A 25,273-nucleotide genomic window follows, 5' to 3' on the forward strand; every position below is an offset into this window, starting at 1 on the left:
CACAGGGGCCTCCAGGTCTGGCAGGAGGGCAGGGGAGACGCTTGCAGAGCCAGTACCTGATAGTGGGGAGAGCCATTCTCAGGAGAAAGCCTGGGCACCAAGGACGCTATGCTAAAGATGCTGGTGACGAGACCCTCCACCAGGTCATAGAAGCCGCCCTTCACACCAGGCTCCAGAGACGGACAGAAAACCAGTTCTGGGATGGCTAAGCTCAGCTGGGCTTCAAATATCGGCGTGAGTCCTGCCTTATGTTCTGAAATACAAAGAAAACAAACAGAAGAGAGTGGGTAAGTGGCAAAAATGCAACACTGATTTGAAAGCACTCCAAGCGTTTCTTTCCTTTAGAGTTGCTGTTCCGGTCTGAAGAAATAGAAATATAAACTTTGCTAAAACCCCAGAAAAGGTGCAGGTGGCAGTCCTGCAGTGTTTATCAACACGGGGACGGACCACTGGCATTTTGAACAGGCTAATTCCCTGTGCACGGCTGTCCTGGAATTGCTGTTGTTGTTGTTCAGTTGCTCAGTCGTGTCCCACTCTTTGTGACCCCATGGACTGCAGCACCCCAGGCTTCCCTATCCTCTACTGTCTCCTGAAGTTTGCTCAAATTCATGTTCATTGAGTCGACGATGTCATCCAGCCATCTCATCCTTTGTCGTCCCCTTCTCCTCCTGCTCTCAATCTTTCCCAGCATCAAGGTCTTTTCCAGTGAGTTGGCTCTTCACATCAGGTGGCTAAAATATTGAAGCTTCGGCATCAGGGCATGGCAGAGCATTTACTCTCCTTGTCCTCAGAGGGCACATCCTGTGACTGATCAACCCAAGCCGGAACACTTCCACATTCCCAAAGCTTCTCGTGGGGCAGTACGGCCTCTGGTTGAGAAGCAGTTGGTTTTGCAAAGCCAGGTTCTTGGAAGCAGCAGACATCATCCTGGGCACAAACCAGGCAATTCCATCAGCAGCCGCTAGGGGAGCAAGGGTGTGCTTGTCCAAGGTCGTGTAGGCTTGGGAAAAAAGAGCAGTCACAATCCCTCCCCTTCTGCTCCTTTTCTGTAAAAACAGGACTGGTTTTAATTTTGTAGTCCTGTAGTGATAAAATTTTTAAAAACAGTATAAATAATTAACAAATCCCTGATTACTTGCTAGACTAAACTGCCTTGCTAAATTTAAATCAAAATATAATATGGAACAAGATGTTCCAAGTACAAGGTAAATGCTTAGACTCTTATTAATAACCACGTATTTTCTTATACATATATATTTTAGGTAAGAAGTGGATTTATTTCTTTAATTTTTTAATTGGAGGATAATCACTTTACAATGCTGTGTTGGTTTCTGCCGTACAACAACACAAATCAGTCATAATTATATATATGTATGTATCTCCCCTCCCTCATGAGCCTCCCTCTTCTCAAGAAGTAGATCTATTTAGAGAGAAATACAGTCCACAGACAGAGTTTGGGCCTTTGCAGAAGGCGAGTGCTGTGTGTGCTCAACCGCCAGGCTCCTCTGTCCATGGGATTCTCCAGGCAAGAATACTGGAGTGGGTTGCCGTGCCCTCCTCCAGGGGATCTTCCTGACCCAGGGATCGAACCCACATCTCTTACGTCTCCTGCTTGGCAAGCGGGTTCTTGACGACTAGCACCCCCTGGGAAACTCCACACGAGACCATAATCCCTATGTCAGATGCAATACCAACACAATTACCGTACAAACTGGATGGTCCTGGTGGTTCCACATCCTTGCTACAAGTGAATCTCTTTAAGAGGGGAGTCTTTGAGAAGAGGAAGAATGTTTCCAGATGGAGTGGGTAGCAGTTAACCCAGGCAAGGTCTGGATTCTGAGAGGTGGCTGGGAAGCCAGACCAAGCCATGGGAATGGTACTGGTTTGACCAAGTGTGAGAGGTGGAAAGAGTAAGGTGGACCAGGCAAATGAAGTTGTCCAGTTGGGCTATGGCAAAGGGTCACGGTGACTTTCCTCTTAGAGGCCATTCTCTTCAGGCTCCTTCTCCTCCCCTTGATAACCAGTGCCTTTTATTTCACCCATAACTCCTCTGCTCAGGTGGCTATTAAGGCCAGCTCCTGCCCCTTAACTGCTGATATATTGTGAAGGGAATGTGTTTCCTTCCTCCTACTTCCATGGAAGGAAGACGACTTTGGCTACCATCCCCTGTCCTCACCCTCTTGCTCCCAGGCTCTCCTTCCCACGAGAGGAGGATAAATGAAACGTCAGACAGCCCCGATCCAGAGAGCTGGACAGACACTGACCCGGGGCAAGTCCCTTGTGCAGTGCCTGCACTCAAGTGTGGCTGAAGCATCTTCCTAGAACTTCTAGAGGAGAGCTGAGTGATGAGTCTCCGAGCTCCACTGTAAGACGAGGTTGGGTCAGTTCAGTAAGATGAGTGCCATTGGCATGGGTCCCTAGGAGCCAGCTCTCCAGTCTTGGCACCTGTGTTCAATGCCCAAGGTTCTAGAAGGTGATCTCCCACCTTGTTGACTAGGCCTGAGCCCATTTCCTACTTCTGTGTCTCCTTGTACTGTGAAAGCAGAGACCTTGCCTCTGACCTCAGTCACTCCACCTACCAGGACCCTGGGGTGGAGCTACCCCCAGCGCTGGCGTTGCTTCTCTCTGCGTCGTCAGCTTCTTACAGGCGCTGGATACCCAGATGCTGGTCTCAGCCCACCTATTCTAACTCTGCATTTAATTTCTCTCCTTGGGTTCTACTCAGCGCCTTAAGCTCTCATCTTGCCTCATCCTCACCTCTTCCTTCAGCCTTGCTGAGCATGTCAGAATCTACCAGAATGTGAAAGGTTTAATTCAACTTTGTTTTTGAACTCTTCTCCCCTTTCCATCCCATCATTTACTGACCAAGGTTAGCCTTTACTATAAAATCTTTGGCTCTGTGTATCGACCATAAATTTGAAGCCCTTAGCTATCTTTTAACAGCTTCAAAGAATGCCCACTGCCTCCTTAATATACCTTTCCCTTCTGAAAGCTACCTCACCCCCAGCTTCTTGTCTCTTTTTTTTTTTTACAAAGAAAAACATCTGTTTCTTCTACATAAGCCAGCTGCTGCGAACTCCCTGTGTTCTCAAAAGGCCACGGAGATAGAATACATTCGGCTTAAACCATGAAATGTATTTATTTATTTTGGCCACGCCATAAGGTGTGTGGGTCTCAGTTCCCCAACCAGGGATCAAACCCTGGCCCCCGCACTGGAAGTGCAAAGTGTTAGCCACTGACCTCCGGAGGCCCCTAGAGTAAATTGGCTTTTACGTTTTTACCTTGGCTATGGGTTTCCCTGTGTTAGATCCTGGTTTATCATCTGAGTTTTGAAGAGAGAGAAGTGTTTTATCTTTGAACAATTTAGAGACACAATGCCATTTTTATTTTACTGTGTACACTTCACAAAATGTTCACACCTTTTGGGAAAAGTCACAGTGCACTCAATGGCACTTCACTGTAATTCAACAGATGCTATGACTGTTACCTTCCCAGTAATAACCCACATCCATAAGCCAGTAAATACCAGTATTTTCCAGGAGGTACTTGAGGGAACACTCAATGGCAAGAAAGAATCCATCCAGCAACATTTCATCAATGTAGTTAACATAAGTCTTCCAGATATCAGAAGTTGAATCTGCTGAAAAAAGACCCAGGTTTTCCTACAAAATAAAGAGCAGATATAAACCACGTTTAATAATATGCAAGGACTGCTCTTATCATCATGAATGGGAATGAAGACAACACAGAGAAAAATTGCACTGTTAAGAAGAGTCTTCTATTATAGGCAGACCTTGGCTATATTGCGGGTTTGGTTCCAGACCACTGTAATAAAGCCAATATTGCAATAAAGTCAGTCACACAAAGTTTTTGGTTTCCTAGTTATGTTTACACTATACTTTAGTCTATTAAGTGTGCAATATTATGTCTACAAAAAGAATATTCATATCTTTATTAAAAAATACTTTATTGCTAAAAAATGCTATCCATCACCTGAGCCTTTAGGAAATCATAATCTTTTCACAATAGTATCAAAGATCACAGATACAAAGTATGACGATAATGAAAAAGCTTGAAATACTGTAAGAACTGCCAAAAATTTGACAAGAGAAAAATTGCATGGATAGACTTTTCTCAGTGCAAGGTTGCAACAAACCATCAATTGAAAAAAAAACACACAAATGGAGTATCTGTGAAGCAAAATAAAGCTAAGCACAATTAAATGAGATATGCCTGTACACGTGTATCAGATCCATTCCTATCTAATGTGTGTAACCCTTGCTTGAAAGAACACAAAGTTAACCCACAAAGGAAATGTGATGTTGCAACCTCTCCCTGAGAAAGGAGGATGGGAACAGGCCAGCTTCTCAGCAGGGATGCTGACGGATGCAGCGTGTGCCTCATAGACGCTGACTGACACTGCAGAGGAAACTGCATCAAAGCAGAAGGTAGGGTGGGCAGAAGAATGAATACTAAAGGTAGACAGCATTACAGTTCAAGACATAAGAAATCTAGGTTCAAGCAAGTAAAGCATTTCCTAGAAAAGGAGAAATATTTCTTTCTAAGGAGAAATAAACTGGAGTGAATCCCACCCTTGGGTATATATCCAGACAAAGCTCTAACTCAAAACGATCCAGGCACCTCAATGTTCATAGCACCACTATTCACAATAGCCAAGACAGGAAACAACCTAGATGTCCATTGACAGATGAATAGATAAAGAAGATGTGGTACATATTTATAATGGAATACTACTCAGTCACAAAAAAGAATGAAATAATGCCATTTGCAGCAACATGGATGAGCCTACAGATGATCATACTGAGTGAAATAAGTCAGAAAGAGAAAGACAAATACCATATGATATCCCTTATATGTGGAGTCTAAAATATGACACAAATGAACTTATCTACAAAACAGAAACAGATTCATAGGCACAGAGAAGAGATTTGTGGTTGCTCAGAGGGAGTGGGTGGGGGAAGGATGAATTGGAGTTCAGGGTTAGCAGGTGCAAACTATTATATACAGGATGGATGAGCAAGAGATCCTACTGTACAGCACAGGGAAGTTATGCAGTATCCTGTAATAAACCACAATGGAAAAGAATATGAAATAGAATATGTGCATATAACTGAATCACTCTGCTGTATAGCAGAAACTAACACAACATTGTAAATCAATCATACTTCAATAAAATAAATAAAAAGAGAGATGAGCTGGAGAGTATTGTTGGCATTTAACTGAAAACTTTTATCATACTGAGTGACTTGGAAAATGCACACACAGAAACAAACACACAGGCTCTCTCTCCTTCTTTTTACATGGTACAGTCTCCGACCTGGTAGTATGGCAAGTACTGATGTCCCGTTTACTCACCATCATTTTCATCATTCAGCCTTTTTTTACAGTAACTTTCCATTTATCTTATATTTTCAAAGAAAGTGGCTACCACTTTGCAAAAGTAAATTTTCTAGGTGACTCACACTTACCCCTTTAGGAAACACTGCCATATTGTAAATCTCATTTTTCTGCTTTTAAATGTCAAAACTCTAAAATTTTCTAAAATGCATTACCTACACTTTTCCTTCCTAAGAAGATTAAAGATTTAATGGGAGTCCATCATCTGCAAATGATAACACAGTGACAATGCAAAGTTGTTCTTAGGTCTTACTAAGTTGTTCACGTCTGTTTGCTTCTACAGTTAAAAACTTGTAGTTGTTATAACTGCCTTGTACAGCTGTTCTATATCTTTTCTGCTGTCACCACATCAAGGTAGCTAACTGTACCTTTCTACATCAAATCTACTATGGTACAAGGAGCAAATATGTTGGAATTTTCCATAAACCAGGAAGAAATAGCTCAAGTTTCTGATCCTAGCCAAGACAGAAGAATGAGATCAGACTTTCCCTTTTGCTACAAACAACTATAGAACTGGATACAAGAAATAATTATTTGGGTAATTGGATAACAGTATTGGGATATGATCTCTAAGAGAAAGGAAAATGCAAGGTGAGCTTCACAACCACCTGACTTTCTACCTGGAGGCACTTTCCAAATCATGGCATAGAGAAGTGGACATCAATTAGAGCATCCTTCCTGCTCACAGAAAAAGACAGAAATTGGGATTTGCTGAGGTTGCTGAGTCCTCTTGGGTCTCTGACTGAGCATTAAGCTGTATGTATTTAGGGCAAGATTCTGCAAGGCTAGGCAGAGAACAGTTACTGGAGGCTCTAAGTTGAATGGGTTTGTGAAAGTCAAATAGTGCTGGAAAATGTTAGTGTTTTATCAGAAATAATGAAAACATAACAGATAACCCAGGACTTCAGTTGAGACCCCAGAAATGCAATGCTTTAGGATTAGAGGTCTATTCTAGAGTAAGGCTTCTTTAGACTCTCCCCAAGGAAGCTTAAAATAAGGTTTCAACAGGAGCAAACTGACCACCAGTGAGTTAACTGCCTGCTGAAACAAAACCACCAATTCTTTAAGGGAAATATAACACCCAGATTACAAAGTGGCATCCAACATGACTAGAACATAATAAAAAATTACTAGACATGCTAAGAAGCAGGAAAATGTGACATTTAACCAAGAGAGAAAGTAATCAGTAAAAACAGACTTAGAAAATAACTGTCATACCAATCCTGGGATGTTTATGCCTTAGACTTATTTTATGAGAAAAAAATAAACTTCCTTCACATTAAAAAAGACTCAGAAAATAAAATAGATGTTGGAATTAGCAGATGAGAATGTGTTTGATTAAAAACTCAAATTTGGTGAAAAACAGATTAAAAATATCACAAATTTCAAGCAGCCTGTATACAGAGAAAACTTATTTATGTACATCATGGTTAAATGAAAAAGACACAAAGAATTTATATTAAAAAATCTATTTAGAATCTATTGAAAGTAGCCTGAGAAAAACAATACATTACATATAAAGGGACAAAGATATACATTTTGCTGGCTTCTCATCAGAAAGTTTGGAGGATAGAAGATTATGAAATGACTTCCAAAAGGAAAACAGAACTGTCTACACAGAATTTTATATTCTTTGAAACTCTTCTTCAAAAACAAAGGTGAAAAAAGGACACTTTCAGATAAACAAAAACTGAGAGATCATGTCATCAGCAGATCTGAACTGCAAGAAATACTAAATGAAGTTCTTTGGGCCAAACAGAAATGACCATAGATGTTAACTCAATTCTGCAGAAGTGAAAAACAAGCCTGGAAATGGTGACTATGTGGGTAAATACAAAACACTATCAAGATTTTCCCCAAAAGTTTTTAAACCACAAAATTTTAATATTCTATTGTGGGGTATGTCTTATACACACACATGCACATACACAGCAACACTACAAAAGACAGCTGGGCAGGTTGAATTGTGGCCAGGTTCCCGTGTGTGCTGTGTGGTGTGATAGGTCCCTTCAGTCATGTCCAACTCTTTGCTCATTCATTATTCATTCTAGCTTCAGTAATCGGTAGAACAAATAGACAAAAAAACTGAGGAATCACACAGATGATCTGAACAATACTATCAACCACTTTGAACTCACTGATATTTTATAGAACACTACCCCCAACAATGGAAGAATAAACATATTGTCAATTGCATAAGGAACATCCAGTAAGATAGACCATGAAGAAAAGTGAAAGTGTTAGTGGTTCAGTTGTCTGACTCTCTGTGACCCCATGGACTGTAGCCTGCCGGAGTCCTCGCTCCAAAGAATTCTCCAGGCAAGAATACTGGAGTGGGTAGCCATTCCCTTCTCCAGGGGATCTTCCCAACTCAGGGATCAAACCTTGGTCTCCCGCATTGCTGGTAGACTTTTCACTGTCTGAGCGCTCAGGGAAGTCCAGGATAGACCATAGTCTAAATCATAAAACAAGAATTGATGAATTCCTAATAACTGAAATTTAACAGTTTAAAACAAAATCATAATATTCTATTGTGGGGTACATCTTATACACACACATGCACATGCGCATACACAGCAACACTACAGGCAGGTTGAATTGTGGCCAGGTTCCCATGTGTGCTGTTTATTTACTCTGCCTACAATGGAACTAAACAGTATCAATTTCATTAAGCTACCCAGGTGGTAACTTACTTTGAGCAAAGTAATGCTCAAAATTTTCCAAGCCAGGCTACAACAGTATGTGAACCATGAACTTCCAGCTGTTCAAGCTGGATTTACAAAAGGCAGAGGAACCAGAGATCAAATTGCCAACACCCAATGGATCATTGAAAAAGCGAGTGAGTTCTAGAAAAACATCTACTTCTGCTTTATTGACTATGCCAAAGCCTTTGACTGTGTGGATCACAACAAACTGGAAAATTCTTAAAGAGATGGGAGTAACAGACCACCTGACTTGCCTGCTGACAAATCTGTATGCAGGTCAAGAAGCTACAGTTAGAACTGGACATGGAACAACAGACTGGTTCCAAATCGGGAAAGGAGTACGTCAAGGCTGTATATTGTCACCGTGCTTATTTAACTTATATGCAGAGTACAGCATGAGAAACGCTGGGCTGGATGAAGTACAAGTTGGAGTCAAGATTGCCGGGAGAAATATCAATAACCTCGGATATGCAGATGACACCACACTTGTGGCAGAAAGTGAAGAACTAAAGAGCCTCTTGATGAAAGTGAAAGAGGAGAGTGAAAAAGTTGGCTTAGAACTCAACATTCAGGAAACTAAGATCATGGCATCTGGTCCCATCACTTCATGGCAAATAGATGGGGAAACAATGGAAACAGTGACAGACTTTATTTTCTTGGGCTCCAAAATCACTGCAGATGGTGACTGCAGCCATGAAATAAAAAACTTGCTCCTTGGAAGAAAAGTTGTGACCAACCTAGACAACATATTAAAAAGCAGAGACATTACTTTGCCAACAAAGGTCCGTCTAGTCAAGGCTATGGTTTTTCCAGTGGTCATGTATGGATGTGAGAGTGGGACTATAAAGAAGGCTGAGCACTGAAGAATTCATGCTTTTGAACTGTGGTGTTGGATAAGACTCTTGAGAGTCCCTTGGGCAGCAAGGAGATCCAACCAGTCCATCCTAAAGGAAATCAGTTCTGAATGTTCATTGGAAGGACTAATGCTGAAGCTGAAATTCCAATACTTTAGCCACCTGATGTGAAGAACTGACTCATTTGAAAAGACCCTGATGCTGGGAAAGATTGAAGGTGGAGGAGAAGGGGACACAGAGGATGAGATGGTTGGATGGCATCACCGATGTGATGGACATGAGTTTGAGTAAGCTCTGGGAGTTGGTGATGGACAGGGAAGCGCTGTGTGCTGCAGTCCATGGGGTCGCAAAGAGTCCGACAAGACTGAGCAACTGAACTGAACCCAGGTGGTGGAGGTGGTTTAGTGGCTGAATTGTCTCCGACTCTTCGAGACCCCATGGACTGTAGCCCACCAGCTTCCTCTGTCTATAGGATTTCCCAGGCAAGAATACTGGAGCGGATTGCCATTTCCTTCTCCAGGGGATCTTCCTGACCCAGGGATCAAACCTGCATCTCCTGCATTGCAGGCTGATTCTTTACCACTGAACCACCTGGGAAGCCTAAGCTATCCAGAGAAGTTCCAAATACACGGAAATTAAACAATATACCTCTAAGTGACCACTGAGTTAAAGAACAAATCACAAGAGAAAAAGTTTAAAATTGAAATGATAGTGAGAATGAGGCAGAACAAATTTGGGGAATGCAACTGAAGAAGTAATATGAGGGAAATTTACATCATCAAATGTTTGTATTGGAAAGAAGACAGGCTTGGAATCAATATGCTTAAGTTCCTACCCTCATAAGCTAGAAAAGAAGGATTGAGCAAAGTAGTCCCAAATCAACTAGAAAGAAAGAAATGATAAAGAATAGATCAGTAAACTAGAAAACAGATAAAGAAATTTTTAAAGGTCAAAAATACAACATTTGATTGGTCTTCAAACCACAGAAAACCCAAAGATAACAATCCAAAGATAACAACTGTGATTCACTACAGACTGTGCATGGGATCAACCCATGAGAACTGTTCCATGGCCTCTTCAGTAGGACTGGAGCTGGTGGCCATTTATTATGACTTATAGCTCTTTTCCTTTGTCCATCTTGGGTGATAAGACACAAGGATTCCCTGCTCACAACGCAGGGCAGAGCCTTACTGCATGAAGGGCATGCACGCTCAGTTGCTAAGTCACGTCAGACTCTTGCGACCCCACAGACTGTAGCCCGCCAGGCTTCTCTGTCCAAGGAATTTCCCAGGCAAGAATACTGGAGTGGGTTGCCATTTCCTCCTCCAGGGGCTCTTCCTGACCCAAGGATGGAACCTGTGTCTCCTGAATCAGCATGTGGGTTCTTCACCTCTGAGCCACCAGGGAACAGCAGTGCTCTGCGTTTTTCCTTCTCTTTATCCAGGGTATCTTGCGTCTCTCCAGGCTCAGTAGGGCTAGGTCATAAAGATGATGCTGGAGGGCCACGCTACGTTGTATGGATGAGTTTGAGGTGGTTAGCGCAGTAGATAATTTAGGATTCTGCCCTTGGCATCTCCTTCTACCCTTTGGAGTTTTGTGTGCAACGACTAAGTGGTGTCACTATTAAGATAGTTTTAACGCCAACACACTGATACCAGAGTGTGACTTGGCACTGTCTCTATCCATTAGTTTTAGGTCTTCTGCTATCGGTTTTAACGTCTATCAATGACTGCAGAAGACACAGCATCTATTGGTTGTTCTAATTCCCAAATCACTTCTAGCACCCAAACACTCTCCTTGGCACTTTCCCTGGACTGGTGGTATGTGTGCCTGAGAGGCTGGTTATTACCTGCACAAGGGCATGGATCTTCAGGCCAGATTCTTTGATGAGACGGTAATATTTTTCCACTTGATCATGCTGATCATCCATAGAGAGAAGGCATTCCTTTTTCCCATCTTTTCTCTTAAATATTGGTGACACCCATGTTTTCATGATGCTTTGAATCTCTTCCACATTGTCCTTAGTTTTCTGAACTCTTTGTTCGAGATCATGAATACTATTGGTGATCCGAATGACATAATCCCAAATACCTGCTCCCCAAGAGAAACAGTATTAATTGAAATAGCTTATAGTGGTAGAGCAAAAGGTGTGGTTGCTATGAAAGATAGGGATTTCATACTTGTGGGTTTTATATGACTTTTCTGCCCAGGTTAGTTTGTCATCATCAGAGTTTTTTCCATCCTAGCTATATCATTAAGCCATCCCTTACGATAACCCTGGTTATGAGTTCTTTGGTGGGGGGTGGTGTTCCCCTATAACTCACATATCATAGTCTCCCCCACAGTCCTGCACATGGAACCCTGCATGCATTAATCAGTCAATGAAAGTTTATGGAATTGACCTGGAGGATACAATAAAAGTAAGTGCATAGTTCCCTTAAAGATGTTTATGGTCCAATTTAGAAAAAGTCTTCCCTAGGGCTTCCCCTGTGGCTCTGCTGGGAAAAAAATCTGCCTGCAATGTGGGAGACCTGAGTTCTATCCCTGGGTTGGGAAGATCCCCTTGAGAAGGGAAAGGCTACCCACTCCAAAATTCTGGCCTGGAGAATTCCACGGACTATAGTCCATGGGGTCACAAAGAGCTGGATACGACTGAGTGACTTTCACTTGCTAAGAAAAACTAATGAAAACAGAAAGAAGAAAAAAATAAACTACTCAGAATTCTACTACTTGAAAAAAAAGAGAGAGAGTGAGTTACAATGATGTGTGCTGTGCTGTGCTCAGTCGCTCAATCATGTTTGGTTCTTTTGTGACTCAATGGACTATAGTCCGCCAGGTTCCTCTGTCCATAGGATTTCCCAGGCAAGAATACAGGAGTGGGTTGCCATATTCCTCTCCAGGGGAATCTTCCTGACCCAGGGATCGAACCCACGTCTCTTGCATCTCCTGCATTGGCAGGCTGATTATCACTGTGCCACCTAATATAGTGTAATTCGTCCGCCATGGAGTGCCTGGTATAAGCTGGAGACTATGGGTGAGTTCATGCAAACCCCCGAGACTGTGGCAGCAAAGATGTCCAAACCTCCCAGCCACACAGGAGAGGCAGAAGAGGGATGCCATTCTTCCATGTCCTCTCTGCTTTGGATGCATATCCGAGAGCACGTAGTCATGCTTCTAACCTGAATCAGGTTAACCAGGGAGTAAAGTGAGGTTCTACCAACTTTATTAGAATCTTGACTCTCAGCCTTTTCCCCAGACTCCCGGTAGAGCCCTGTTACCTTCTGTCTTCCAGCTCAGAGACTCCTCTGCAGCTCTCAGGCAGAGATCAATATCTTGCAGCTCTTCCCGAACTAATGGAAATTCCACCTCGAGCAGAGTTTTCATAACCTTGTTGTACCAAGTTGCCGTCAACTCCAAATTAGCCACGAGCTGCCGGTAGAACTCCCTGGAGGAGAACATGGCTGCTGCTGTCTCGGGGATGTGCGTCATTTGCTGGGGTTGAAGATAACTCATTTCTTTCAGCACGGAAACCAGCTGGAGGAAAGAGTCGACATGAGTGCCTGTGGTTCAGTGGCATCAAATAGCAGTAATATAGGTCAGGACCAGGAAACCCCAGCGGCTTGAGGGCCTTCTGGGTCTCTTTTTGACTTCTGCTTCTACTGGTTCCTTAAATCTTCTCTGAGAGGGAAACTGAGTATTAGGCAAAAGGAAGATGATCAGGAAGCGCTAAGACTTACCAAATCTGTAAATTACAAAGAGTAAGAAGAGGAAAACTTGAGAAAGAAGATGCCAGCGATAGCCAGGTAGGGCTTGATGCTTTTGGGCATGTGGATGATGAAAACAGGGGCTTCCATGGTGGCTCCAATGGTAAAGAATCTGCCTGCTATGCAGGAGAACTGGGTTCGATCCTTGAGTCAGGAAGATATGGAGAAGGGCGTGGCAACCCACTTCAGTATTCCTGCCTGGAGAATCCCATGGATAGAGAAGCCTGGTGGGCTACAGTCCCATGGGTTGCAAAGAGTCGGACTCAACTGAGAGACTATCACTTTCCATGATGAGAACAGCCGGTCCCTGGTTGCGGAGCCATGCTCTGTGGCGGGGGTTGGGAGCTGGGGGGTGGTCAGGGGAAGGATTAGGATCACCCACATGCATGAGGACTATCTGCCCCCTCCCCACAAAGTCAGACACGTAGTCACAGACACTGGCAAAGTTGAGAGGAAGTGCCCATTGTAGAACTTTAGTTGTTAAATATAATTATTGGAAATATCCCTTAGTTTCTGTAACTCTTTCCTGGCATGCTTTGTTCTTTAATATACTAAAGTGAAAGTGAGAGTTGCTCAATCATGTCTGACTCTTTTGCGATCCCATGGACTGTAGCCCACCAGGCTCTTCTGTCCATGGAATTCTCCAGGCAAGAATACAGGAGTGGGTTTGCCATTTCCTACTCCAGGGGATCTTCCTGACCCAGAAATCGAACTTGGGTCTCCCACATTGCAGGTGGATTCTTGACCATCTGAGCCACCAGGGAAGCCTTATTCTAAAGGCTTAATATACTACGGGCTCAGGAAATAGAAGTCATGCAGGCCTCTCTGAACTTCTTGAGGGGAGGCATGGAATTTAGTGGGAAGTGCAGAAGGGAAAAGCCAAGCAGATGTGGTCCTGAGCAAAAGACAGAGGCCTCCAGCAGGGTTTCCAGACATCCCATTCTTCATCCCTTGCTAATTTATTGTATTATCTCTGAGTTGATTGAGGATTGATGCATGTAAGGACAGACGACAAAACACAGGGCAAGCCAGATTCCCCCCATCACCAGCCCCACCTCCACATCAAGACTCCTGGGGTCCCCATTCTCCTGCCAGTGGTTCTGGGCCAGCTCTTCATTGCTGCCCTGACAACGCTACTCACGGCCGAGACAAACACTCATCCATTAGCTGGGAAATGACCTCAGCCTCCTAGTTTATATTGAAATAAGCTCAAGATAGATATTAAAATTTTAAATGTAAAAAATGAAAACAAAAAATGAATCAAAGTGTGGACTGTTTATGTAATATTGCAGTAGAGAGGGCCGTTCCAAATGTACAACCACAAAATAAAAGATAAGGTCGGCCCAGTTGACTCTGAAACCAAAAGATCAGTGGTATTTTGCAGTACTTTCTGTTGTGTGACATCAGAGCAAATTCACTGGGCAACCCTGGAGGAAACCATAAAGAGTGGACCACTTAAGAAAACACCACGCCCTAGGATTCACCCCCACAAAAAACGAAATCCAGGGCGCAAATTCTTTTGAGCACCTTTTGCATATTCTTATAAAAAGCCTGTTTGCCTTTGAAATCAGCAGAGTCAAACACGCAACTCTTTAGAGGCCAGAAGGAAGTTCCTTCCGTCAGACTTACCTGTGGACTAAAGTTGACAGTGATTTGCTTTGTCTCCGGGTCACGTCTCAGAAGTGGCTGCGAAAGGTTGTACTGCGACTTCTCTGCTACTGTTTGACACCAGTCCCCATAAAGTCTTGTTTCATACCTGTGAGATCAGGGACAACGGGCACTTCATAAGCACCCTCCCAGCTTCCCAACATCTGGCAATGATTAACTGAAGATATAGCTATATCTATATAGATATATAGATAGATGTATATATAAAATAACATCTCTATCGTTGTTGTTTAGTCACTAAATCGTGTCCTACTCTTTTGTGACCCCATGGACTGTAGCCCACCAGGCTCCTTTGTCCACGGAATTCTCCAGGCAAGAATACTGGAGTGGGTTGCCATGCCCTTCTCCAGGGGATCTTCCTGGCCCAGGGATCAAACCTGCATCTCCTGCATTGGCAGGAGGATTCTCTACCATTGAACCACCAGGGATGCCAACCTCTCTATATCTAATACATATGTCTCATGCTAATTAGCAAAATATCTGAGTACATTATGAAGTCAGAGTCATTGACTCCGCCAGGCACGGCAGCTTCTACACGTAACCCCTCATTTCTAAAGGAGGCCTAACTTAAATCATAGGAGAGTGGAAACAGAGGCTCCATGTGATCTTTGTCGGGATAAGGGAAGTGGCCATTAGACTCAGTAAACGTTGGAAGAAGTTATCGAGTGAGGTTTGTGCTCATACTAATCTTCACATAGCTCATGGACATACACTGTTCAGTCATTTCACACTGATGTATTGGGCTTGGGAGATGAAATGATGAATAAATACCCCAAGACAAATGTAGCTAGGTATTACAACCCCAGGTCAACGGAGGACACAGCGAGTACAACCCCAGGGAGTGTACGGGGCGTTAGGCTTCGAGTGGCAGAAGGTGAGTGGGTAGGGGTGATAAAGAGGATGCCAGGGAGGGCCTCACAGAGGAGGGGCCGAAGCTATGGTCAGCTGAGTCTCAGAGGATGAATGGAGGTTGGGCAGTGATGGGGGAGTGAGCAGCAGGAGCAGCAGGGTGGACTAAGGTGGAGTGAAGAGCAGCAGGCTGTGTGCCGTGTGCTGGGACAGTGAGTAGACAGTAGGTCAGAGGCAGGAGGGGGCAAGGGCCAGGACTGGAGAGGGAGGCGAAGGCTACATCAGGGAGCATTCTGCTTTCTTTCTAAAAGTTTATTGGGCTGCACCAAGTCTTAGTTGTGGCATGCGGGATCTTTAGTTGAGGCATATGAACTCTTAGTTTTGGCATGTGGGATCTAGTTCCCTGACCAGAGATGGAACTGGGGCTCCCTGCATTGGGAGTGTGGATGGAGTCCTAGTCACTGGACCACCAGGGACGTCCCCAGGGAGCACTTCTCATTTCACATTAAGGAGATGATGGAGGCACTGAGAGGCTTCCCAGATGGGGGTGTGGAGACACGGGGGATGGGAACAGGGGATCCGATGATGATGTGGGCGCTGAGGGACAGAGGTCCAGAGCAGGGAGGCTCGTAGGAGCTGCTGCAGCAGCTCAGGCTCAAGATGCTCTGGTCTCTGGTGAAGACGTGGAGGGTGGGGACACAGAGGAGGGGGCAGATTGGAAGCTGGAATTTGGGCAGTCGAAGGGACAGAACGTGGGTGACCTGGCAGATGGGGATGGCCCAGCTAATGTGTCTCCACAATGCTAAGTGTGACCACAACTATAATCATGATTGTCACATCTACAGCCCTCCTTTCCTGAATCAGGAGACAAGCAAGTATCAGAGAGAAGCAAGACATGGGCTGTGTCTGGACTCTGTTCCCTCAAAAGACAGTACAATTGTGAGCCCATGTAAAAGCTTCATTCTGGTGTTTTCTCCATAAAAGGACTCAGGCGGTATTTTTTTCTAACCTACTGTCTCTTCGCGCAGTGCCAACTGTCACCTTCTGCTTAGCGAGCAGCGACTGACTTCCTGGGACCCTGATCTCGGGGAGCCACGAGGAGCGCCCCACCTCTAGTTCTGCCGACTTAGAAAACTCGCTCCCCTCAAAACTACACTGGAAAAGCACCTGTTTCTAGACTAGAGCCGCGTCCCCCGGAGACCTGGTGTTTGCGACCCAGAAGCACGGTAGTCACAGGTAGCGTGATTATAACATAAAACACGGAGTGACGCTTCCCTGCCGCTGGGGAACATGGACACACTCGGGACTGCATGGGACATGGTAGAGCGGGGGGTGGGAGGGAGACGGGGAGGGGTGTTGGGAGGGGGCTTCAGTTTACAAAAAGATCCAACCGCAGAAGCGGCTTACTTTTCCAGCAAGGAGAGCGTGTCTTCGTATTTTTGTATCATGCGCTTTGCTTCGGCAGATTCCATGCAACTACCCGTACAAAAGAGGGAGAAAAAAATGACATCGAGTTAGAAGTTGAAATAATGATCTGAGTGACCAACTGCAGCCAGCCTGTAAAGTAGAAACTGAACAGCTTCCCGGTCCGGTTTCCAAAGGCAAGGGCCCCTGAATGAGCCTGCCGTTTTTTCCTCCTGAACGTCCTCCATCGGCCACTAGAGGGCAGGTGTGCTTCCCCAAACCCAGGCAGCGGTCAGGTGACAGGACAGCCCCTCTCCTCCAGGGCTCCACCAGCCCCCTCGCCCTGGCCAGTGAGTTGTGCCCCCGGGGAAAATGAAGTCCTTCAAAAACTTAACGGGAGATTGAGACACGAAAGAAAAATTCTAGGTGCTGCAGTTTCCTGAATGTAAGAACAAAACTGTATATAACATTATACATTATAACAAAAACTATATAGCATTATATACATGTATGTGTATATGCATATAACAATGCATATATAAAACAACTATATATATATATACACATCCCCACATATTTAAGCATTGTTACACACATTACTGAATATATACTTAATATATTTTCTGTTCTCTGAAATCCTTCTAGGACATGTAATGGGAAATTCTGCTCATTACTCATTGCCATGGTTTTTTTGGGGGGGGGCCGTGAGTGGAGGTGATTTGTGAGTTCTTTATTTTATTAACTTATTTATTTATTTTAGGTTGCACTGGATCTTCGTTGCTTTGCATGGGCTTTCTCTAGTTGCAGCACATAGGCTTCTCCTTGCAGTGGCTTCTCTTGTTGCAGAGCACAGACTCTAGGGCACGTGGGCTTCAGTAGCTGTGGCTTGCAGGCTCTAGAGCACAGGCTCAATAGCTGTGGCACAGGGACTTTAGCTGCTCTGAGGCACGTGGGATCTTCCTGGACGAGGTATCGAACCCGTGTCTCCTGCATTGGCAGGCAGATTCTTTACCACTGGCCACCAGGGAAGCCCTGCCATGTTTATATGAGGACCCCTCCCACCTCTTGCATCCCCAAACTTGAACACACACCACACACATACATGCACACAGACACACATGTGCATACACTCGTATGCTCACGTGGGCAGACACATGCTTGGAGGCTTCTCCAGGTCCACTGAGGACCACAGAGGGGCTATTACGCACACCTACTCCCCAGTTCTGACGCTTCCTTACAACAGAAAAAGAGAGTCCAGCTCCTGGGAAAGCTGAAGTGTTCGTAATTTTCAGAAACCTTCACACGAACTGTGTTGGAGGATCTTATTTGTTCTGCTGGCAAAACAAGGCAGCTTATTGCAAAGATTCTTTAAAACCCATTTGCTCTTTAAGCCAACACAGGATTTCTTCACGAGCTCCCCCGAGCTTCGATGAAAGCCCTCATGCCTGCAGAGAAAGCACTGGATTTCCTGGCTTTTTTCCCAGTCACTTGATTCCCTACAGCAGAGGCGTCTGTAGGGCACCGAGGACCAGGTGGACGGGTTCAGACCAGCCCTCCCCTCATGAGCCCTGGGGTTTCCACAAGTCTCCTGACCCCAGATCTCAGTTTCTACCTGAAAAAGAATGAAGCTACATATGACCCAGCAATCCCACTACATACCCCCAGAGAAAACCATAATTCAAAAAAGATACATTCACCCCACGGTTCACTGCAGCAGTATTTACAATAGCCAGGACATGGAAGCAACTTAAATGTCCATCAACAGAGGAACAGATGAAGAAGATGTAGTATACAGACACAATGGAGTATTACTCAGCCATAAAAAGGAATGAAATGGAGTCATTTGCAGAGATGTGGACCTACAGACTGTCAAAGTGAATGAAGTCAGAAAGAGAAAATATCAAGTATTAATGCAAATATGCACAATCTAGAAAAATAGAAAAGATAATCTTATTTGCAAAGCAGAAATAGAGATACAGATATAGAGAACAAACATATGGATACCAAGGGGGTGGGGGTGGTGGTGAGATGAATTGGGAAGTTGGGATTGACATATACACACTACAGATACTGTGTATAAAATAGGTAACTCATGAGAACCTACTGTGTAGCACAGGGAACCTTACTCAGTGCTCGGTATGGGAAATGGGAAAGAAATCCAAAAAAGAGGGGATATATGGATACCCGTAGCTGATTCATTGTGCTATACAACAGAACCTGACTCAGCAGTACGAAGCAACCAATTAAAAAGAAAAAAAGGAACAAGTTTAGAGGTGAGAGTGGCTTCTCACACCTCGGCCCCTGTGACCCCCCTAGCAGGCTGGAGAAGCCACAGGAATAAGTGCCATCAAACTCCCTGTAGATTCTGCTTTACTTCACGGTGAACAGTTGACAAGCCAGTTCATAAATATATGACAGAATATGCACACAAATGTGCGTTCATGATTAAAATCAATGGAGACTTTCATGGGAGAAGTGGAGGATGCCGCAGGGTGCCACTCAGATGCCCTCGTTGGGACCACCTGCCACCCCCAATTTCCCCTCACCAGGAATTTGGGGTGCTGGTGACACCTCCCTCTTTGGGAACAGTCTCAGCCGACCAGACAGAACTGCCTCCTCTCCCAGGGCCACACCCCCCCACACCCCACAGCCACTTCCAATGACCAGTTGATGTAGGGGGACAAAGACCAGGCAACCATAAAGGGTCAGACTTACCCACTGGGCAAGCTGAGGCCTGCATGCAGCTGTGCTGCAGTTCAACTCCTCCTCTGCCTGGTTCCCGCCCCTCCTCATACCCCCCTGACACCCTGGCCCAGGCACTGGTCCCTAGAGCATCCCTGTTAACTCCTGCACACACACCTTGGAGTCTGCCCCAGGGAACTAGACCGGGACAGCTCTCGCAGGACACATTCCCAGACAAAGCCCTGCCACCCTCCCTGGCTGTTCTCATATCTTCTCCCTCCTACCTTGGGGGGCACATATTGGAGAAGATGGGGGCTCAGTTGGACTCTGGACCAAGCTTCCTGTGGCTGGGGGAGCCCCCCGGGGAGAGCTCTGGGCAAGGACCCCTGAGACTCAGATGCCTGTTCCATTTCTGTCTTTGTTCTTTCTGGACTCCAGGCAGGTCACCTCATTTCTATCTGCCTCGGTGTCTCCATCTGCAAAATGAAGTGCTCACTCAGACAGAGTGGATGCAGTAGACGGATCTCCCTGTGGGCAGACGTGACCCACAGGCATGATGGCTTGACTAGTACAGAGTTTGAAAAAAAGAGGAATACTTGCTGGTTCTAAAGCTTGGTGTCCCATGCTTTTGAGACAAAATTCCTGTTTGTTTTAATCATGAACTCACATTTGTGTGTATACTCTGTAATATATTTATGAACTGGCTACTAAAAGTGTTTTTGACTCCTCACCATGAAGTGAAATAGAATCTACAGGGAACCTCCAGGCTTTCAGCTTTTTTCCAACAGTTGGGAGATTTCTCACATTGCATTGTTTCTCCTCTTGGCATTAGATGGTGTGGTGGAGGCTCCCTTCAGACCCCAGCCCGGTTTGTTTGCTGTCATTTAGTCGCTAAGTCCTGTCTGATTCCTTGTGACTCCATGGACTGTAGCCTGCCAGGCTCCTCTCTCCATGGGGATTACCCAGTCAAGAATACTGGAGTGGGTTGCCATTTCCTTCTCCCACAATTCTCCTGACCCAGGACTGAAACCACATCTCCTGTGTTGCAGGTGGATTCTTCATCACTGACCCACCAGGGAAGCCCTTGGCCAGTAGCTACCTGGTTGCTATGAACTGAATGTTTGTGTCCTCCCCAAGTTCAAATGTTGAAGCCTAAGGGGGGCCTTTGGGAGGAGATTAGGTAACAGGGCAGATCCCTCACAAATGGGATGAGTGCCTATATGAGGAAAACTCAGACAGCTCTTGTGTCCCTCCTGCCAAGTCTGAGGACACAGTGGGAAGACAGTCATCTATGAGTCAGGAAGCAGGTCCCCCTGAACAGACACCGAATCTGCGGGCACCCAGACCATGGACTCCCCAGCCTCCAGAACCGTGTGAGAGAGAGATTTCTGATATTTATAAGCCTGCTCCCTCATCTATGGTATTCCCGAATGGACCAAGACACTGGCTGATTGTTGGAAATGGAAAGAAAAGAAGGTGATCTTTGTGCCTCAAGGAAGTGAGTTGAGTTGCTATGATGCTCAAAATCCAGAGAGACAGCGGAAGTGTGAAATGAACCTGTGTTTCAGGAACGGGATACTCACGGGTGTGTCACGCGTCTAAAGTTGCCGAAGGGACCCTGGATGCGCTGCCTCAGCTCCTGGGCCCAGCGGAGGCCCCCAGCCACAGCGGGCATGTTCTTATGCATGGAGGAGAACCCTGGGGATAGGGCACAGCACACTGAAGTGAGGCTCTGGCCCTGAGCCCCGCTCAGCCCACGAATAACCCCCTGTATCATGGGCATGGTCCCATACATCATAGGGATGGTCCCAAACGTCATGGGAATAGCCCCACGTAAAGCTGAGGCCAACAGAATTTCTGGATGACTTCCTCAGGGAACTCCATCCTTAATGACCTTACTGTGAAACCTGTTTATAGATAGAGTGGTCTTGTTACTCCAGCACTTAAAACTTCTGAAAATTTCCCATTACCTGAATAACAAACTCTGGATTCCCTAATAGGGTGCTCAGAGAACTTCACAACCTGGTCCCAAACTCGATGGCTGACCTGATCTCCCTCTATACACCTTGTTTGGCTGCGGGCAGGTCCGACTGGTCACCTTCCACATCCTGTTGTGCCTTTGCTTCCAAGGCCATGGCCTCTTGTCTTTGGCGGTCCATCTCCCCATCTTTCAGGTCCAGCTCAAGGCCACCATCTCCATAAACTCTCCTCCCACCTCCCAGCCCAATTCATCCTGTTTTGCTATATTATCTTTTTTTCTGGTTGATTTGCTTTGTTTTCTTTTTCTTTTTTGGCTGTGCCACTTGGCATATGGGATCTTAGTTCCCACACCTGGGATTGAACTCATGTCCCCTGCAGTGGCAGGACACAGTCTTAACCACTGCATTGCCAGGGAAGTCCCTTGCTACAGTTCTTCATAACTCCATTTATGCCAATTGTGTTCCTTGAAGAACCACCTTTTAGGATTAAATATTCTCTCCCTTTCCCTGATCGGTCTCTGCATGCAGTGCCCACAAATGGACCATGCATACAGCATGGCCTCAAGAAATGTTTGCAAAGCTGAACTGAACTGGTTGACTTTCAAACAGACAAGGCAGGGCATCTAAGAATTGCAATAATAGCAGAGATGCCACACCTCGGTGTGTATCTGCCCACTGTCAGACTCCTGATGGTCCCTCCCTCCGAAAGCGTGGTTGATAAGGCACTGAAAGGGATGAGAACCTTTCCTCAGGCATGTGCAGATCTACTGTGGAATTGAGGTATGGCGACATGGATCGAGGTTCAGCTCATACATTATGCTGAGGTTTCCACTGACCAGAGGCAGCGGTCAGGACTTCATCAGTCTGGGTCAGTCTGCCAAACGTGCCCCAGACACGGGGAAATGCACAGTTCAGTGAACTCAACAATCACTCGAGATGGTCTGGAACTTCATGCAAGATTGTGCTTTTGGAGAATGTCCTAGAGCCACAGCAGATGTGTAACCAGAGGACCTGCGTCCTTTCTGCTAACAGATGCCCTCATCCAAGTCTCCTGGCAGTAAGCTTACCATGCTCTGCCTCCTCCTGGATACGCTGACTGTGGATCATCCTCACGGTGTCCAGATCCTCACTGAACATGCGGATAAGCACCAGGTATCTTTCAGAGGCATCCCGTGCTACCACTGGTCTCTCCAGGAGGTTTCCTGCTATGTCTAGCAGCTGCAAAAGAGGCAGAGGAAGATGGGGAAATGTCACAGACCCAACCGTTCCATCGTTACATTAATCCTCTACCCTGGTTTTTCCTTCATACGTCTGTCCACCAAGGTAAGAGGGTCATGGAAGGACAATTAAGAATCAGCAGGAAAAAAAAAAAAGAATTGGCAGATATTCATAGCCTGTCCATCTCACCTTTGTTTCTGAAGGAGGGATCCCTGTGTGCTGAATGACCTACTGGACCCTCCTCTCGTGTTGTGAGAAGCTGGGCAGAGGGTAACAAAAAGAGAAAATTAAAGATTTCAGAAAGAGTAAGCTGATATACATCATAAAGACCTAATGCAGAGATGGAGGGTGATGATGGAGAGGAAACAAGAAGCTAAGTGGACTGGCTGTTGGGGAGAATCGGGAGGGCTGAAATTTGAGAGTGGGGGCAAGAAAAGAGTTTCAGAGAGCAGTTGCTCCCCGAAGGCAGTGGTTTCGAGGACACTTTGAAGATGCTTTCTGTGCATTATGACTGCCCTGCCCCCCTGGTGGGAACAGCAGGATCAAAATGCTGAAATGCTTTTCGTCATCTCCTGGTTACTAGACTGTTTTTCTGATTGTAATGATGCCCTGAGACAAGGTCAGGGCAAAGTGGACGACTCCATTTGTGTTTAGGATACAACAATACATGACTTCTAGGACCACCCTGTTTTCCAACTGCAAACCACCCAGATCCCAGGAGACAGCAGAAAGGAGCTCTCCCTCCCTGGAGGCATAAGCAAGCAAGTCTCCGCTGATTTCTGGCTCAAACATCCTGTTGGGGGATAGGGTGGGCTGAGGGACCACTGCAGCCTGCCTGCACCCTCCAGCTTGGGTTCTCTGACCCGGATATACTGCTTCGGGCCACATCCACTGAGGCACACCCAGTGGTCAGATGGTCTTACAGCAGTAATGGGGTACCTGGACTGAGGGGATCTCTCTTTCCCTACTCCTCAACCTGAAAAGGCACTTCTTTGCATGAAATTATGAACACAGAAGCTCTTGTTTGGGCTAAAGGAGGAAGGAAGGGCTTTGGCTTCTTGTTGGTGAGATGACTCCAAAGGGAAAAACCAAACAGGCAGAAGGGACTGAATGGCTACAGGTCTCCTACAAGGTCCCATAGGCTGGGTGGGACCTTGTTGAGGAGTCAGAGCCCAAAGAAAAAGGGTCTGCTTCTGTGAGAGTCCTTTGAGACTCAGGGTGTGAGCAATGTTGCTTCAGGACCTGGTAGTAAAGGGTGTGCAAAGGTGGAAAGGCTTTTCTCCATTTCTGTCCAGAATCTTGTTCCATCACAATGGGCAAGGATTGGAGTTTTGGAAACCCAAAGAAACAAGCCCTTGGCATAAACAGAAATGCTGTCATGGTGGGGATCACCAGGACAGCAATAATAAGATCCCGAAAGCACCTTCCTGGGCAGAGGAGATTTTTAAGAGATACTGTAGACAAAGACGATGTCAAAGACAGAGCAACTTGAGAGTATATGTGAGACCCTTGAAGACATCTTGAAATTCATGGTGCACAGGGATTTACCGAAGAGATGGGGCTGGACATCCTCAAGGTAGAAATGGGGTTCCAGCATCACCAGTTATCTGAGTGGTAACATCCCAATTAGCCCAATTAGCGCTAAGTCACTTCAGTTGTGGGCAACTCTCTGTGACCCTATGAACCGCAGCCCACCAGGCTCCTCCATCCATGGGATTCTCCAGGCAAGAATATTGGAATGGATTGCCATGCCCTCCTCCATGGTATCTTCCTGACCCAGGGATTGAACCCGTGTCTCTTACATCTCCTGCATTGGCAGGAGGGTTCTTTACCACGAGCACTACCTGGGAAGTCCATGGTAGTAATGATTATGACATAATGGGAAATATTATTATTATTATTTTATATAAGCCCGTCTCTTGAAATTAAATAGTTGGAGAAATTCTAAAACGATTCCTATGTGAGTTATGGAGTAGCAGGTATGGAACACATGTATATTCTTGAGTGAATTAAATATATATGTACCCAGTGTTCTAGAACATCATAGACTCACCATCCTGGGTTTAAGCCTCTTCTGTGATTGTCCCATCAGTTATCCAGTCCATGTTTGGACATATTCAGCACCTGAAAACTTAACTACCTCTCGAGGAAGTATATTCCATCTTTAAATAGCATTAGCAGAGACCTGTTTCTTCTTTTGAGCCAAAATCTGCCTAACCTGCCTAACTAATCTTGTAACCTGATTAGTCCTGGTTCTAATCCTTCAGGCTTTACAGAGTAAGTTTCTTCATAGTTTATGGAAGACCTGCTCTCTTTCCCTAAGCCTTCAGGTCTCAGGACCTAGATTGCTCATTTCTGTAGTCATTTATCTACTCATCATCCTGAACTTCCTCCTGCACATTCCTGCACCATCTGATCTGGGCAACACAGGGCAAGGGTCCACATCTTCTTATTCTAGTGACTCATGCTTCAGGGGTTTGCTCCAGCCTGAACTGACCTGATAGCAGCTGTTAAACAGCCCTGGTGACCACGGCAGGCTTCTTCACTTTTAATAGGCCCCCAGGTTACAGGTAAGGCCCAAAGACAGCAATCCAGAAGAAATTCAATTACAAGGTATTTTTATATCATCAAGTTTGCAGAAAAGCCTGAGCTATCAACTTGAGAAGCCCAGTTCTGCAGGCTCCAGGCTCCCTCGCCCTGGGACACCCACAGTACTGCTTCTACTAGACCAA

The 25,273-nt window shown here is 45.4% G+C and overlaps 1 protein-coding gene across 1 annotated transcript in view; it reads right to left on the reverse strand.

Annotated features, from left to right (window-relative positions):
* Window positions 1-25,273, reverse strand: part of DNAH9 (dynein axonemal heavy chain 9) — a 286,190-nt gene that overhangs the window by 223,540 nt on the left and 37,377 nt on the right. The window contains exons 9-16 of the mRNA XM_081580689.1: window positions 22,391-22,541; window positions 20,928-21,042; window positions 16,666-16,734; window positions 14,371-14,497; window positions 12,256-12,511; window positions 10,827-11,068; window positions 3,527-3,662; window positions 57-253 (exon numbers count right to left, since the gene is read on the reverse strand). Of these exons, the coding sequence (XP_081436815.1) occupies window positions 57-253; window positions 3,527-3,662; window positions 10,827-11,068; window positions 12,256-12,511; window positions 14,371-14,497; window positions 16,666-16,734; window positions 20,928-21,042; window positions 22,391-22,541 (1,293 nt within the window). The remainder of the gene's footprint in view (window positions 1-56; window positions 254-3,526; window positions 3,663-10,826; window positions 11,069-12,255; window positions 12,512-14,370; window positions 14,498-16,665; window positions 16,735-20,927; window positions 21,043-22,390; window positions 22,542-25,273) is intronic.

Source organism: Giraffa tippelskirchi, chromosome 3 (genome assembly GCF_054371585.1).
Source record: "Giraffa tippelskirchi isolate mGirTip1 chromosome 3, T2T-mGirTip1v1.2.pri, whole genome shotgun sequence".
NCBI classification, from domain to species: Eukaryota; Metazoa; Chordata; class Mammalia; order Artiodactyla; family Giraffidae; genus Giraffa; species Giraffa tippelskirchi.